The sequence below is a fragment of the Hermetia illucens genome, chromosome 2 (assembly GCF_905115235.1).
Source record: "Hermetia illucens chromosome 2, iHerIll2.2.curated.20191125, whole genome shotgun sequence".
NCBI classification, from domain to species: domain Eukaryota; kingdom Metazoa; phylum Arthropoda; class Insecta; order Diptera; family Stratiomyidae; genus Hermetia; species Hermetia illucens.
Window position 1 is genome coordinate 46,654,480 of NC_051850.1, and position 16,707 is coordinate 46,671,186.

The following is a 16,707-nucleotide window of genomic DNA, read 5'->3' on the forward strand; positions in this document are numbered from 1 at the left end:
GTAGCACTTTTGAATTTGGTTGTACTTTGTTTGCTGCGATTTGTAAGAAATAGTGGTACTACTCCACCTATAAATACCACTTTTACCTGATACGCTTGAAACAATTTGTTTTTTCTTGCAATAAATTGCGAACCAAAAAAATTAATTATTTTTCATCCATTAATAAATAAGTTCTTGTCAAAATTTGAGCATTTACTCCTGTCAGAAAATAGTAAACCAATCAAATTGCTGCGGTAAATGTGCTAAAATATGTATCTTTCCACAAATATCACTTGCTATTTACTCAGCCACAGCCTAACTTTGGTTATTATGTTATTTCACTTTGTTGCAACGTCCGAATTTGACATTTTGTGTGAAATATAGGTCACAGCCTATTTATATTCCTTTTTATGCCAATTTCAATGCAACTGTGCTTTAGTTTATAACTTTCTCAATAAATTACAAAAAGGGATTCAAACATGGGGCAAAGAAATTAAGGGGTACCCAATCATCGATATTGCTTGAATTAGGCTGTTGTTTCTTCTTGGAGCTGGAGCGTCTCATTTACATTAATTGCTCGATTAATCTCGATCTTAGCCTAGATAGATGAGCGCTAATCTGAGAAGGTATGAAAAAACTACCACTTTGGTGAAGGGATTTGGCAGCGTTTGTACGATTATAAGGTATCCACAGCTACAACACTCCTAAATACTAAGATGTTTGCGATATGGCTAACTCTGCACCGGGGTCATTATTCTTTAGACTGTCTATTTGGCCTTAAAAAGAGGCTTGAAGTAAGGTTACTATTACCTTCTATAGTGACCACATTTTATTTAATATCTTGGAGTTATTTTACAGACGTTATATAGCCCCTAAATCCCTATAGGAGCCATTCCTAGATTATCTCAGCTTTCCTCAGTTACGATCTGCACTTAGATAGTTTGCTTTCTAGGCCCTAATTTAACGATAACCGAACAAAGCAAGCATCGGAGGAAGGTCTGATTCTAGGTAGACCTTTCTCCCCCATCGCGGTATAAGCGTCTCGAGTTTTTCAGCGAGTCGTTATTCTTGTATTTCCATCTCAACTTTGCGTCAATTTTTGCAACTGTTTCCTTGGTTTCCCAAATTTTCATGAATTTTGAATACATGCTATTTAGAGACGCGAAGCTTTGTACATGACATTAATGAGACTCCACTTAGATATTGAAAGTCCTGTGCAGTAAACTTTCACTTCTTTTATGTTTTTGAAATAGTTCTGCCCTTGCATTTTGAGTTAGTTAGTTCTAACGGATATTTCGCCCAACATCAATATCTATATTTATTACAAATGGTCAGGGTCGGAAGGCCGGAGGAAAAATCGTGAAGTTGAAGTCAGCATAATTTTTAAGATTCTTTTGTCAGGCCACCAGAGAAAGTGACGGGTCCATGGGAAATCAACTTGCATAAATGGACCAAACAGCACCTTTAGAAATAGATTTTAAAAGCCAATATTGGAAGCAGTAATGGATAATCCACTACCACCCTTTTTATATTAAATTTGTCTGGATGTATCTGCAAAACAAGCTCAAGCATGGTCTTGGTAGGTCGATACATCTGGGAGAACACTTAATACCAGATGGAAGTGGGGAACATACTAAAGTTCCTAACGGTTACAGGCCTGCTTGAGATACTATGATCAACAGGTACACTGTAACCAGTAAAAGGGGCACAATAGTTCTTCAAGGACGCGGTACGACTTTCCCTTAACAGAATAATAATAATGGTCTTGGCCTTAGAAGATCGTGATATTAAAACGGCTCACCACAGTGCTAACGAGGCTACTTAGAAAGTACCTACCTACCTATCTAAGTGAAATCTAATAATTCCATGATGCTATTTACTATTGGCGGCCAGCATTTTTTGAAAGCGCTTGAATGTACAAGCCTCGGGAAATGTGTTAGTTTCATTAGAGACGATCGTCAGAAGTTTCCTCAGGTTCGAATAAAAATTAAGAATTATTCACTTAGAAATTGTGTCAGGTCGATTAGCTACTAAATTCAGGCAAAAATCGTTAATTTAAATTGAGACTCTGAACTCCTACTTCCCAGTAGTGAGTCCTCATTCTGTAGTTTCCACACTTTTTGGAAAATGTTTCCATTTTCAATACACACACACACAATATCAAAATTATTCATTACTGATTTATCCTAACGATGAACTTCAATCTTCTGCAGTGATCGAGCTCTTACCCCTATAAGAGAACATAAATTGTTACAAGCAGACGGATAATTTCGAAAATGGAAGGAATGTATCAGGTTAGCCACAAAATTTTATATTTGCAATATGGTCAATGGAAATAGTAATATGCTTTTTAATTTGGGGACTTCAAATTAGGAAGTTCCATGGGGAAGGATAAAATCTTTAATTTAAAAACATTGACCGAATTTCGGGAACCATTTGTTCCCTTTCTTGAATGTAACTCTTCAATGAAGGTGCTGGTCTCGCTTCTAAGACACAAAATTCTTATTTATCTTCAATTGTTGCACATATTATCTATTATATTCTACACGCATTATTTCGGATAGACTCCTCACTTGTCAGGTATAAGGTCAATAAACTAAAAAGCAAATTTCGCGATTTGGACTTATTGAAGATAAGCGGTAAGCGGTTTGTATCGGGAGCTTCCTTCGTTCTTTTTGATGAGGCGAATAAATATGGATAAAACAAGTAAACCATATTTTGCAAGTAGGAAATATATAAATGAAGTAGAAAGTGCAAATCTAACAAATAGTTATTTTTTAAGTACAGTTTACACCAATTTAATATTTTATCTTGCCCGCCCTACAGAGTGCTGGGGTTAGTAAAACTGTTTGCCGTTTTATGGTAGGAGGACCCGAAATAAATATTTAATTCCTTCTGTTGTCAGCCTCATAAATATATTTTACAAATGCATGTAACTAGTAAAAGAAGGAGATTTCAAATTATCGACTTAAGGCAGATCAGTTTCTATAGTTCTTCCTCGTATAGAACTTTATTATCACTTCAGCAAGTTGGTTTCTAGAAGAATTCCCGGAGGATGTATTCTTGGCCGGGTTATTTGCGGTCAGCCTACTTGTGGGAGTTTCATAGTTATGTCCATATCGCGGGTAGAGCTCCTTGTCTGTTCAAGTGTGGAGTTGCGCTGTTCAACTCAGCGTCCATCAATTCAATATCCTTAACAGCTGTCTGGCGTCCTGACCTACGACATTGCTCCACCCCAAGCAAAGTCTGCCTCGCATTGAATAAATCTCAGTGAACTTTCTTGATAATGAATGAATATCATGCTAGTGGGAGCGATAATCACGAAAATACCTGACAGAATCACTCTCCCAACTTTCGTGTGAACAGTTCTGATTGATGAGAGCTGAGAGCAAGCGTTAAGTTGAGTACATAAGGCTGTTGGGTGGGTAGTGGCACTTTGATACTCTAAATTGAAGAGAGGAAATCTGTGGTTGATCAGTTTGAGATAGGGAATTTTAATGCAGTAAAATTTGTATTTTGAAGCAGTTAACGAATACCTAAATTCCATAAAGGACATGCATCATGCAAACTTATTTCTTCATGGCATCTTAATAACCAACCTAAGGTTCAAGCTACAGACCATCATGACGCTCGGAAAGCAGACTCTGACTCTGATGAACTGGCTTGGCTTTTACTATTGAACTCACTAATAACGCAAGGATTTGGGGAATTTTAAAACAGAAATTTAATTTGGGTAAATAAAAAAGTTTCCTGCTTAAATCTTTCATTTTGTTAGACTTAATTTTTTCTGTTCTTCTTGAAGGAAATATTACTTTTCTGTTTCTAAATTCCCTTTCGAAACTATATATATTTTCTAGCTAATAAGGAATAAGTGCTTAAATGACAGACGCTGCCTTAATTCTGCCTTTAGAGCAATGTGACATACATAAATCCACAAACACGACGTGGGAGTGGATCATATTGAAACATAAAATCGCCTACTTCAGATCTAAGCCCGCCGCCAAACTAATTTTGTTTTAAAGTTGAAGGAGTCCAGCGTCTTTAAGGTTAATATAGAAGCAAATTACACATGGGGACCATTCTTAGTTACACGTCTTCAATGGCAGAGGTGAGGCAGTGTGGAATTAGTTGCCTCCGCCCCTGAACAAAACCACAAGTTGTCTCTTTTTTTTAGAAATTGGATGCCTGGCTTCAAAAGAATGTTTGTGGATTAAAAAGGCTGCAGAAAGTTCTACTCCAATTGCTTTGCCCCGGCGTCAAGTGGATGGCAGACATAGGACTCCAAAACAACAAAACATAAAAGCAAATGTGTAAATGATAAGAAAGGACATATTTTTACAAAGCTAGAATTTCGATGCCGGTTTAACTGATCGACAATATGAAACTGAGCTTCACTTCCCCCCAAATATTAATTCAGTTTCTAGTTTTATATATTCACTTTCAATCTCTTTACCTCAAAGCAAATTTTTCAGAATCCAGGTACTTGAAATTCAGCAAATGTAAATGTCAGTGCTGACACAGTAATTCTTTCCATATTTTCGATAAAATCACAAAAATCATATCATGGCTGCTTGACACATTACGAGCGTGTGTCCATTGCAATTTTGCAGTTTGCTTATCTCCTTTCCTTCCATATTGTACTTTCAACTATGACAACGTCCTCTTGATGTAGATAAAACAATTGAATCAGTCAGGCGACCAAACGCGCCCCAAAAATTACCAACCAACCGAAGAAGTTTTTAATTTAAGGCACGATCAAAATGACGAATGATCCTCTTCAAAATTGTTGTTCAAAGAAAGGTACATAGTACGTCCACACCCGGGTCGAAAGTTGGAAGACAAATGAAAAAAAGAGAAACACAGACTTGTATAATACGAAAAAGCTTCCAAAAACCATGACACCAACAACTACTACGTGAAAACTACCAGAATCAAAACGAAAGATTTAAGGCAGTAACTCGGAACAGATTTAGAGCTCGCGCTCAATGATGTAGGAAGGAAAAAATCTATATATATATTTCGCGGCACTATCTTAATGTTGTTGGTGATGTTCTTGATGTAGTTGTTGTTGCATGGCGGCATGTCGCGATGTAGGCAAACCGCAAGCTATAGACATTTGACGTGACATAGTTGACACCCTTGTTGACAAATGATGTCAAGACACAACAGTGAAATTCTTTGTCCGTCTAATGCATACATACGTTTGCCGGCAATGCGATGCTCCGTTGTTGATCTTAGACATTTACGCCACGGTTTCTAATATCTACTTAAGAGGAGCACTATATATACACATGGTTTTTTTTCTTCCCTCCTATCACTGTTTTTGTTGTTTTTGTCAATGCTCCATGGATGGTCTTCTTTTTCATCATCTTCCTCTTCGCCACCACTTTACCCATGATAACTAGTTTTTCGTCACATTGCTTCTAATAGAAGTGCTCTTCTTCTCCTTTGATGAAGGTTCCGATAGGCTGTTGTTGTTTTTTCCTCATTACTGTTTGATTTATTTCTATTTCTTGCATTTTCGTAGATTTCTGAAGTTTATTTTCGCAATGGTATGAGTACCCATGTAGTACTTATGTCGCCTTCGGTAATTTATTCTTTCGATTCGGTTTTGTAATTTGCAGGAATTTTAATGGATATTATGAGCAACGCGCGAAATGATTCCGTCAAAAGTAAATTAGATTAAGTGAACAGGTTGGAGATTTTATTGGATATAGTGGTGTGTGGCGGTAACAGCTCTTTATGTCTGCACTTTAGTGGTTGCCGGGAAACAAGGCAAAAGACATGAAGGAAATTAGCTATGTTTGCACTGATTTTGAGTGAATATGTGATTAAGTGGATGGCAATGATGCCTGAGACGACGTTAACAATGATGATGGGTAGGACGAAATTATAAGAGGTAACTGGGCTAGATCAAATGAATCATGGGTTATTTGATTTGAGTATGCAAATATTGGCGAGACTGACTGTTCTGGAATCCAATGCTATGAATGTAGGAAATTCATACAAGGAAAGATCAATAGCGACTTTTCGTGAATAAGCGGGTTCGATTTGCATCTCGAACAAATACTTTCTAGTGAAAGATATCGGAGCTGAAGATGCTTTGAACTAGCAAATGAGTGTGGAATTGAAAAATCTGACTCGAAAACTCATTTGTGGTGCTGTGCAATATTCTAAAATTTACTCACATTTATATTCTTTGTGTGGTCTGAAATTATATTAAAAATTTTCTATCTAGCCCACCCTCAAACAACTTCCTAAGGAAACCTTTGAAAATGTTGGGTCTCGCTATTTCTTTAATGATAGGTCATACGACTTGAATAATTGATGAAAAATTTAGGGTCATTACACGATTTAGAACGAAGCAAATTATTACTTGAACATGTGAGTTACCTTATCGATAACATAAGCCTTATATGACTAAATTGTTTCGAGCATTTCTTTAGGAGAACACCACTTAGTCAGTATACAACCACTCCATTCTGCATCGAATCCATCCTTTTTATGAAGCATTATGATGAACAATAAGCTATAAATTCTAGAAGTCAGTTTCTCTATTTGAATCCATGAACGCATTATTCGTCATCCGCATCGACTATTCGATATATGCTTTAAGAAAATACAGGCTGTAATAAAAATAGCTCTTGAGAAGAGAAAAAAATAAGACTAAAATCTAAAATTAAATCCTAGCCACAATGCAAATATTTTAGGATATTAAAATGCAAATTCTAGCGCGAGAAATTTCCAGATTATGCAGAATCCCCACGCAGTTTATTAGTAATAGATCGCAATCAATGATATAACTGGAGATTCACTCATTCTAGCACAGGTTATTTTCAACTGCGTTATCACAATGACTTCTTAATTTGAGGCCATAGACATCTATTCAATTTGAATAATTTAATATAGGCTGGGATTTTATTTATTTTTATTCTTCATTGTTGTCGCAAAGAATCATCTTTAAGTCGCCGAATAGAATATTAATTTCATGAATTTCTACATGCTATAAAATTCATATTGAAATTCAGATAGTTGAAATGGATGTGTTTTTTCTGATGAACCAGAGCAGGGGCGGTGATTTTAAGTACATCAGAATCTATGTATGGTCAACTGTAGTATACATTGTTTACTGATATAGTTTTCAATTTCGATTGTTAAACTAATTTGGCTTATAATCTACATATTTAAAAAATATTCACGAATCACTTCAGTAATAAATCTGAAGACAAAGTTGGGCAAAGGTTATTGATGAATTACTTTAGTACTTTTGCATGACTTTATCGAAATTCCAAAACTGGATAAATAATTGTTTTAAGAAACGCCTTTAGCCCATTTTCTTCGTGACAGGTCAGCATAAACACAGTATGCTAGGCAAGGTGCGAATAATGCACGATTTATTACGTAAAAATATGCGTAAACTATATTACGAGCATTATTCCACCTAAGTCAGACACTTACTAGTCAGGTAGTTGAACAGTTCTTTTTTACACTAATATCTGCACTATGCTCATTGTGTACGTTTTGTTTATTGCGACAAGAAGAAATAGACAAGCGAATGGATAAATAGCCGCCTTTTAACGCAGCACTCAGCGGCTTTGCCTTACAAATTGAAGGCAGCAGGAATGAATAGACGGAGGTAGATATCGATTTTTCTGAGGAGTAGATGTTCTTCTTAGATTTTAAGGCAGGAAATGAATCTAGAGTGACGTGAATATAGAAGTTAGTTTTTCGTCCCATTTCGAGCTCAGCATTTGGGTACCTTTGTGAGCCCCTAAAACTATCGGGTGCTGCTCTTAAACCTGGGGTTATCTTTTTACACACTTTGAAGTCTGTTTAATTGAGAAACCTTAAAAATCTCGCCCACTGGTTATGGCGGCATACCGATTCCGCCATTCCTGCTACAGCTTTCAACCCTGCAACAAAAGACAAAAAAAATATCGAAATTATGATTTCCATTGCGCTCCCAACCCAACATACACAGTAGCAAATGACCGGCACTTAAGCCGCCAATTCGAACAACCTACCAACCGATCATGTTGAAATTTTCTGTGCTTTCCTAGCGAACCTACGTGCCTTGTCCTATCACTCTAAATAAATGACAATTAGATTATAATTTTTATTTGTCGGCATTATTGCCGCAACAAACGCACAATTTGAATGCGTTTTAGTCCATAGAGCAGAGCAACAACCACGACAACAACGTCAAATATAATATTCAATTCAAATTCGATTCTGTATTATACGTGCAAGAATTCTTTTTTCCAACAAACCAACAATCAAGTGACCGCGGGCGACAATTGCTCGCGCGTCCATCATCAAATGCAAAACCAAACACAACACACAATAGGTGTAATGGGCAAACAATACAAATTGAACGGTGACGAGAGGTGACGATTTCGAAGAAATTGCAAAAAAGACTTGAATTGAATTTTGACGTGTGCCAAAACGTTGTATATGAAGCAAAGCAAAAAAAAAAACATATCAAAGACAAGAAGCAAGCAAGAGCAACAAGCCAAGAATTAAAATAATATGGAAATAAAACGGCATAAGACCATTAAGTCATGTTTTTTATTAGTCTTTTGCATTTGGTATTTTTTATCGTTTGAATTGTTTTATGGCTTCTATTCTGCATTTTTCGGATAAAAATTTCAGCGTACGTACACGTAAAACAAGGTGCATGGTCGTTAGGTGAGTAAGACGTGTATGCGCCAAATAGGTGCACGCTGAACATAGCTTAATCAGTCACAATACGTGTCTATGTTAAAAGGCATGACCAAATTGCTGAGGTTGTGCCAAGCTTACATGGCGTTTTTTTGCTTGTTTTTACTTTTCTTTAAGTGAATTTCTACTAATTCACGTATGGGAAATTGTTGTGTTGTACGTTGAATGCAAAATATAATTCGTTCTTGATTTTACCATTGGGGAGTATATTACTCAGAGTTTTTCTTAGGAAATCTGACATGAGCAGCGTAATTTGGTTGATTGTCGGAAAATGTTGGGATATTTAATATGTTTTTTACTTATAAGAATATCTCAAATTTGCTTAAGAAAATTCTCTCAAGTACTTCAACACGAAATTCAATAAAACTCAAAAAGTCAAATTCATGGGAAACAAAAGATTTAAGCGAGTAACTTCTTTTTAAATGACAAATCTATGACCTTAAAGTCAAAGGATTTATTGGGTCACAAATGCAAATGGTTACTCCGAAGCGTAGATATATAATGACAGTTGTCGAGCATCTCTAAATTCAGGGATTCAGGGACAAAAGGTATTAGCAATGCAAATTCCATATCCGATAAATTTAGCTCAAAATTTCGGGACTACTTCAAGGTAAAAATTTTTAGAGATTGGAAATATACTCTACATGAGTCATGCCGTAAAAAATAGCATTAGGAAAGTGATATAAAAAAAACGTTTTCATTGAGCGCAGAAGGAACTCATGAAACGGTGCTTCACCTCTCCCCTGGGAGCTGAGTGACCGAAATGGTTCCTATATCTTGAGTGCAAATTACGACCATGCCAAACTCGCCTTGTTCAGACCTAAACTAAGCCTAAAAAGTGATGCGCACAGAGGATAATATATTGAACAAATGAAGTTCGATTTAGTTATACAGTTACCGGTAGGAAACCTTTTAGCTCCAATCAGCTCAACATACCTAGTCTAATGTTAAATTACGAATTAAAAAGTTCGGGATTCAGGTGGTAAATATGATTTGTTGCAGCGAACTTGCAGCTCTTCTTGGTTTAGTCGCCTTTTTAGAAATTTACCTAAAAGCTACCATATTCGTACCTAGTTTTACAATCTGGGTCGTCTCTAAAAGTTGCAAATTCAGTGATTTTTTCATAAAATAAGATTTCTCCTCCTATTTATTTGTATTTAGGCTTTATTTTGTGTGGCAACTAAATTATACACTTTTCTGCTCCTCATTTATACAGCAAAATATTGTCCTCCTTGTTTCAAGACCTTATCTTACCTTCTCCAGATAACAGTCTAAGGTCAAAATAACTGGCAATCCATGAGGGAAACGCAACTTTGGCAAAGAGGGCCAGGCAAATCACAAGACTTTGAATATATCAACTTACAAGCATATTGAACGTGGACTCCAGAAAATGTCGAAGCCAACAAGTGCAATTTTAGGCAGCAACCCATATCCTACCCTCTTCGTGTTATGGCGAACACCCGCAAGGTATTCTGCATCCTCGTCAAAATCTAATGGCTTCGACCAGAAGGCAAACTTGTTCACCTATTAGGACGGCGGAAGCGCTTCCGATACCTAATCAGATGGTCACGGTTGATCACTAAAGGCAGCGGTTCTTCAAGTTGAACCATGTGGTCATTAGAGAAAGGTCATTTTGTAGCAGGACAACGCCGCGGCTTATTCAATGGCTTTGGTCAAAAACATAATTCTCGCCCTTGGCTGAGAACCGTTGCTCATTCGCCCAATTTATCGTAGCTCGTCTCCTTTGACTACTACGTGATTTCGTCCAACGTGCACGCACTTTCACAACACCACCTCACCAACACGAGCAAGTCGAAAATGGGTCCATAGATGGGATACCTTCAGAGAGGAACACTTCTTTTGAGAAAGTATCTGTAACTGGTGCGATCGACGACGAAAGCAGTCCATTCCAAATCTCGCAATGTTGTTTGCTTTTTCAATGACATCATGCTTCATAAATCATGCTCTACCTGACCCCAAAAAGGCTCGTTTCACACTTATAGGGTTCCATTTGGTTCTGTTCATTTTAAGTCTAGCTTTGGTTGGGGTTTCGGTTTTAGTTGTGTGCCTATTCGGTATCTAATTAAAACCGCGTAGAACTGAATGCTCCCACGACACGAATAGGTTTTATCAAGTTTTAATACTGTTCGAATTCGTAGGCAGGAAACAGAAAACAATGAAGGGTTTCACACACGAAGGGTTCAATTTCGGTTTAGACCTCATAGAGAATGAATTTTAAAGATACGTTTTTAAAAGTTGCCGATTTTGTTTTGGGTGAAATGAGCAGTTTATCGAATAGGAATATATGTGAAAGGATTTCATTCAGGTCGGCTAGGGTTGGTTGTTAACAAAAACTGACCAAACTGAATGAAAACATATATGTGTGACAGGAACCCAAATAATGGTCACAAAGCAATACGATCCGTTCACGGTGAGGACATTCAAAATGCACATTTCAAGGAGATCTGGTCGACCCCATTAGGATCGACCATCAGAGGAGAAGCTTATCCATGTGTGTATCCTATTATATGAAAACAAATTTAGGTTTACAATCAGGTTGTTAGTCATTGCGAAGTTGGCCAGCTGTCTAAACAAAGGCTATGCGCTCTAATTGTGTCTCTATGAAATCCCATCAAACAGCTCTATAGAGTGGAATGTCCCGAGAACGTAGCTAAATATACCTTAAAGCTGAGACAGGTTATTGAAAATCACTAGCAGAGTAGGTGAAAGACAAAAACAACGAAAGAATGCGGGAAAGAGGTAGTGTAATGTACGGCGACTCACTGGGACGTACAAGGAGAATTATGAATTATGAAGGAAGCAGCACATTTTTCCTTCTGGCTTGGTGCATTTCACTGCAATTGCCATATTCAATTTCCCCAATGAAGTGAGTAGTATCCAATCCGCATTCTGAAATACAGAGACCAAAATTTTTTGGCTAACTTTTGTGTTTTCATTCACTTAAATGGCCTGAATTAGATCCCAACCATTCAGCTGACTCCCGAAATGACTCTATAATATATGATATATGTACTTCGTTAAGCTTTTTTAGTTTAAACTGTTCCCCGTTGTTGCTTTGGATCGATTATGAGTTATCGAAACAATAGCCCTTTTATGCCTGAATATCAAACGCAAATATGAATCTTGCGGTGAGCGTATATGATTAGCGATAGTAAAAATGATTAGCGATAGTAAAAACTGACGAAACGAGAATATCCTTAAAACGTGAAAATTGGCGGTGCAGGTTTGTCGACACCTACGTGAGCTGAATTGCCCCGTAGAAACACGTGCCCGTTTGCCAGGCTCGAGAATTTCGGTGTAGTCTTTTGAAAACTTCATCCCTCAACAAATCATACACAAAACTCACATACCTTAATACACATCGCATTTGAGACTCTCATCAATATAAGGTTAGGCGTCGAATACTCGTAAACTTGGGGCTTCGACCGGGGGAGGGAAATCGGGGCTTAGCTAAGCTTAAATATCTACACCCTTATTTTTATGGAAATTTCAGCCACACGGATTAGAGTGGTAATAGTGGATTACTCATCATTAGAGAGAGAACTCCGACTTTGCCTCCAAATTAAGGGAATTGCTATCCGTGTTTGCCACCCATATAAAGCAACCCAGTTTAATTCTGAAGAAATATCAAACGGCGAAACATTACAAGGGATACGTGGTTTTTGGTGTCGAACATGTTGGCTGTCCTCAGTGTTTGAATGAAACGATTAGATTGGTTTTTTTTCATAAGGGATAACCAAAGAGTATTTGATCACAGCGAGTTCAGAATTCAGTTGCTCCTTTCCTCAAAGATACCATAGATTGTGATCTAGTTTGCACGCACTGAGGAAGGAAGCAACTGGCAGCCGAAATATTATATACACTAGGGTCGTCCCTAATTAAGAAACAACCTGCTCGTATAAAACATTTTCCTTGCGTCCAAGTACTTTAGTTTGAAAACAAGAATTTTGGATTTAGATAACTGACACGAGCCTATCCTTATATTTTTTTTCTTACTTGCAACTTACCGATAAAATTTATAACGATGTTTCACAGCGGCTCCGACAAACAACATCTCCATCGCTAATCGGCAAGAAATACCCTTCATTAAACCAACTACTCACCGCTTTAGGCTTTTTTTCCCGGCTGATTAAGTAGCAGCTTAAATAGCAAGAAAAGCTAGCTATTTACTACAAATAGGCGTCCATTGTCCCCCAACTCCTGCGTAGGCTAACCACGTGCTTCCTCGCACGTATACGGGCATATTATCGGAGATGACACAATGACACAAAAGTAACTAAAGTGGCAGATTTGTGAGGTCCGGAACAATAATTTTTTTTCTTTTCCATGTTCTTCTGTAAAATGTCGGATTAAGTCAAAATTATTGGACAAGTTTTGGATTTAGTGATGTTGGGAGTATGTAGCGAATACGACTTCCTCGAAAAATTTAAATTTTCAAAATTTAAAAATAAAATAGAAGGTGAAATAACAGTAGTCGATTCATTGTTAATATCGGGAATGTTTAGGGTGTGGGGTCTGGTTTATTTTTGAATGGAAATAAATTTAGAAATTTAGTGCATTTTGGAGATGAAATGTTTGTCTGGAAATTTGGGATGAAAATATTCAAAAAATGAAAAAAATAACCTACGATTTTATAAAAACGGTCGCAGTATATTGTTAATCTGAAGAGAAATTTTTGGATCCAGTGCAAAATTTATTGTCTTTTTCGATAATAATTCGGAGCAAACTAAAGGTTTTTTGTAAATTTTGGAAAAGGACTGTACTTTGAATGGAAAGGTCCATAAAAGGTCCTAGTATGGGTCGAAACCTTTAAAAGCACTCTGATTTGGGCCGAAAAACTTGAAAAAGATGCTTGTTTGAGTCCAAAAGGTTCACTTTCACAGCAAAAAGGGTCTAGTTTAGCACAAAACTCAGCAGAGAAATATAAATAAATTACACAGTATATCCGCTAATTTTTCTTAAATTGTCAATCTTAGATTTACAGTTATTTAATTGAGAGTGTAGTTTGTTTGCTTCGCTCCACTAGAATTGAAAGGAAGTATCATTTCAACGCTTTCTTCATTTCGTGGTTACTATTCAAATTTTATTTGCTTTCGTCAGAAATAAAGATGAAGTCCTCACCTGGCCCAGATATCAAGACAAATTATTCCAACTAAAGAAGCGCCAACAGAAAAATCGACAAAAAAATTGGCTAATAAATCAAAAATTCAACCAATAATTCAAGTTATTTTACCACCTTTCAACCATTTCCTATACTATAAAGAAAATATAAAAAACTATCTCAACCTGAATTGAAATTCCAACTTTCAAGCCTTAACATGAATTATACTATTCTGGGCCATAATTATTAATATCAAAATGTGACGCCATGCAATCCGGTCACCGCTTCAATCGTGGGTGTGGAATATAATTTCAAAATCAAATTAGATTTGAAATAGAATACAGAACAGTTTGTGGATGTCGTTAAATCTTGAGAATAGGAATACCAGAGGAGAATAGGAATAGTGGAAATCGATCTGTCCTCATATCATTTTTCACTTTGTTTTGTTTTTCGAGAGGTCCCAACTGTTTATTATCGGCTAATTCGTGTGCGGCCATAAAATTTATACAATATAATCTCGTGCTAAATGTGTCAGGTGAATGTTATATTCTGATTGTAAAAAAGACAGGAGTTTGTGTTTATATATTTTTTTGTATTATGATCTGTAGCAGTTTGCTTTTTATGGACTTGGGAGATGCAATCTGAATCTTGGAAAGCCATAAATGTAGCATTTCCAATCATATATTTGTGGGTTTTACTATCACAATGTTGCTTTTGAACTTTTGTTACAAAACTGATCTGTTCAAGATTAGCGTGAAATTTAGGAGGACTAAAAATAAATGTGGATAAAGAATTTGCATTTTCAGAAAATATTCATGCCCTTAGGGGTTAAATGGTAGATATAATCGTTTAACACCTAAATCATAAAATTTGAGAAGCTTTTAAGTTCGACACTCTTTTGGTGTTAATCTTTTGAATTTAGAGAAAAAACTCGAAACTAATTTAAATATTTATTTGGGCCAACAAATTTAAGAAAATATTGCATTTTATTCAGTTTCATAAATTTTTAAGCAGACTAGCAGCTAAAGATAGTTTTATATGACCTCCTAGAAAGTCGTTGATGTTTGGGATTTAGCTAGAAAAATGTATGAACGTAAATCTAAAACATGTAGCATTAAGTAGAATAAAGAGGGCTGTGGTAGGCTTCAAGTGCTGTTTCCTGCTTCAGATATCACTTTTTGTCAAATAATTTTTGTTGCGCAGTCGCTTTATATGATTCAAACCTCACGCCCTTCTCCTACCCACTGCAGAGGGTTGTCTACTGATGATTCTAACTTGCATCTAAGGTGGACTGAGCACTAATAGAATAATCTGAAAAACTAATTCGCCTTCTCCGGTAATGGGATTTTCGACCCTTTCCATAAAATCGCGATGTACTCACGGCTCCTCATGCTCGACAAAAACTTTCTATTCAATGGTCACTAAGTAGTTGGCCCAACAAATATATGTTTAGCTAACTGCTTTATTTAAAGGATTAGGGATATGGTTTTTTTAATCTAAAGATTAAAGGATTATTAAATCTGCATCCACTTGATGATGGGTTAGGCCAATTGGAGAGAAAATTTCTCCCATTTTTTTTGTCCACAAACTGCACTTTTTGGGTACTTACCCAAGGGTTTCCATAAAAGACAACTAATGGTTGTATCTAGAGCATAGGGAGCTCATCAGATGCCACTTCACTTTGGTGTTATGGGCTTTTGCAATGATCACAGGTTTGGGTACAAGTAGTATTTCTAATTTCGTCAGCGCCCGCGGAACTTTACTTGAAGGCATAACTTCTTGCTCCAATTACATTATTCAATGAGGTTACTGTCTTGAAGACATGAATGTACCTACGAAAGTTAATTCTTTGGGTCTGATGAAAGAAGTGAAGTTGCCGGTCACCTTCTTAGCTGGCTACTACCCCAAGGACTATTACTTAGGCAGACACGTATGGTACAGTGCAGTGGACACTTCTGAAAATCCTCGTTTTCTTCTTCTTTTTCTTCCACCTTTGTCCTGTTTACAAGCGGGGTCGGCTCGTCGTGATCAGTTTCCTCATTTGGCTCTATCGAATGCCTGATCTGTGTGCAATCTCCAGGCTTTTAAATCCCCATACCCTGTATCAAGCCACTGTTGTTTCGGTCTGCCTTTTGGTCGTTTACCATCGACTTCGATGTTCAAACCAATCTTGGCAAGTGAATTCTCGTTAGTATGAGTTGCAGGACCGTACCATTCAAGACGCCTTTCCCGCAATTTTTCCACGATCGATGCATCCTCATAAAGATCGCGGATATCCTCATTTCGGACGTAATCAAAACGCGTCACGCCACCAATCCAATGCAACATCTCGTCTCCATTACCGCAATATGCCGTTCATTGTCTTTTATAGTCGGCCAACACTCAGAACCGTAGAGACCGACAGAACAGATGACACTTTTGGTAATACTCGTAAACTACTGTTATGTTTCTCTTTTGTCTAAACTCCTAAATTATCTTCTTTGGAGATTGTCCGACCCAAAGTAATCTAACGAGAACTGCTTTTTGACTCTATTCCGCAGTCATGATTTTGTAATTTCAAATTTGTTTGCGTAACAGTGGCAGGTGACAATATGATCCAAAAGTAAGCAATTTAACTGTGGGTTTGTACATTAATGTCAGTGGAGAGTATGTTTGATGAAATTCTGGACTTACCTCGTCCACCTTATATCCATATGTAAATCCATCGCAACAAGCGACCAACGCTGAAAATATATGACGCGAGAAAATTAAGAAGAACGAGCCCTCGGCCCGGTTATTTGCAAGGGATTCTCTTGTAGGAGTTTCATAAAGTAGTTGCACCCCCACCACAGTCAAAAAGTCTTCTGGGTTCAATGTGTGTATTTTTGCTTTACAACGCGGATACT

At 37.0% G+C, this 16,707-nt stretch overlaps 1 protein-coding gene across 4 annotated transcripts in view; it reads left to right on the forward strand.

Annotated features, from left to right (window-relative positions):
* The window catches only part of LOC119649541 (knirps-related protein), a 113,931-nt gene that overhangs the window by 11,001 nt on the left and 86,223 nt on the right, over window positions 1-16,707 (forward strand). For 2 of the 4 annotated variants that reach the window (XM_038051731.1, XM_038051728.1), the window contains exon 2: window positions 2,193-2,273. The exons of the other annotated variants lie outside the window; for them this stretch is intronic. Coding sequence is in view for 1 of the 2 variants with exons in the window: in XM_038051728.1 (XP_037907656.1) it covers window positions 2,256-2,273 (18 nt within the window). In the remaining variant the exon portion in view is untranslated. The remainder of the gene's footprint in view (window positions 1-2,192; window positions 2,274-16,707) is intronic. 4 annotated transcript variants of the gene reach the window in all.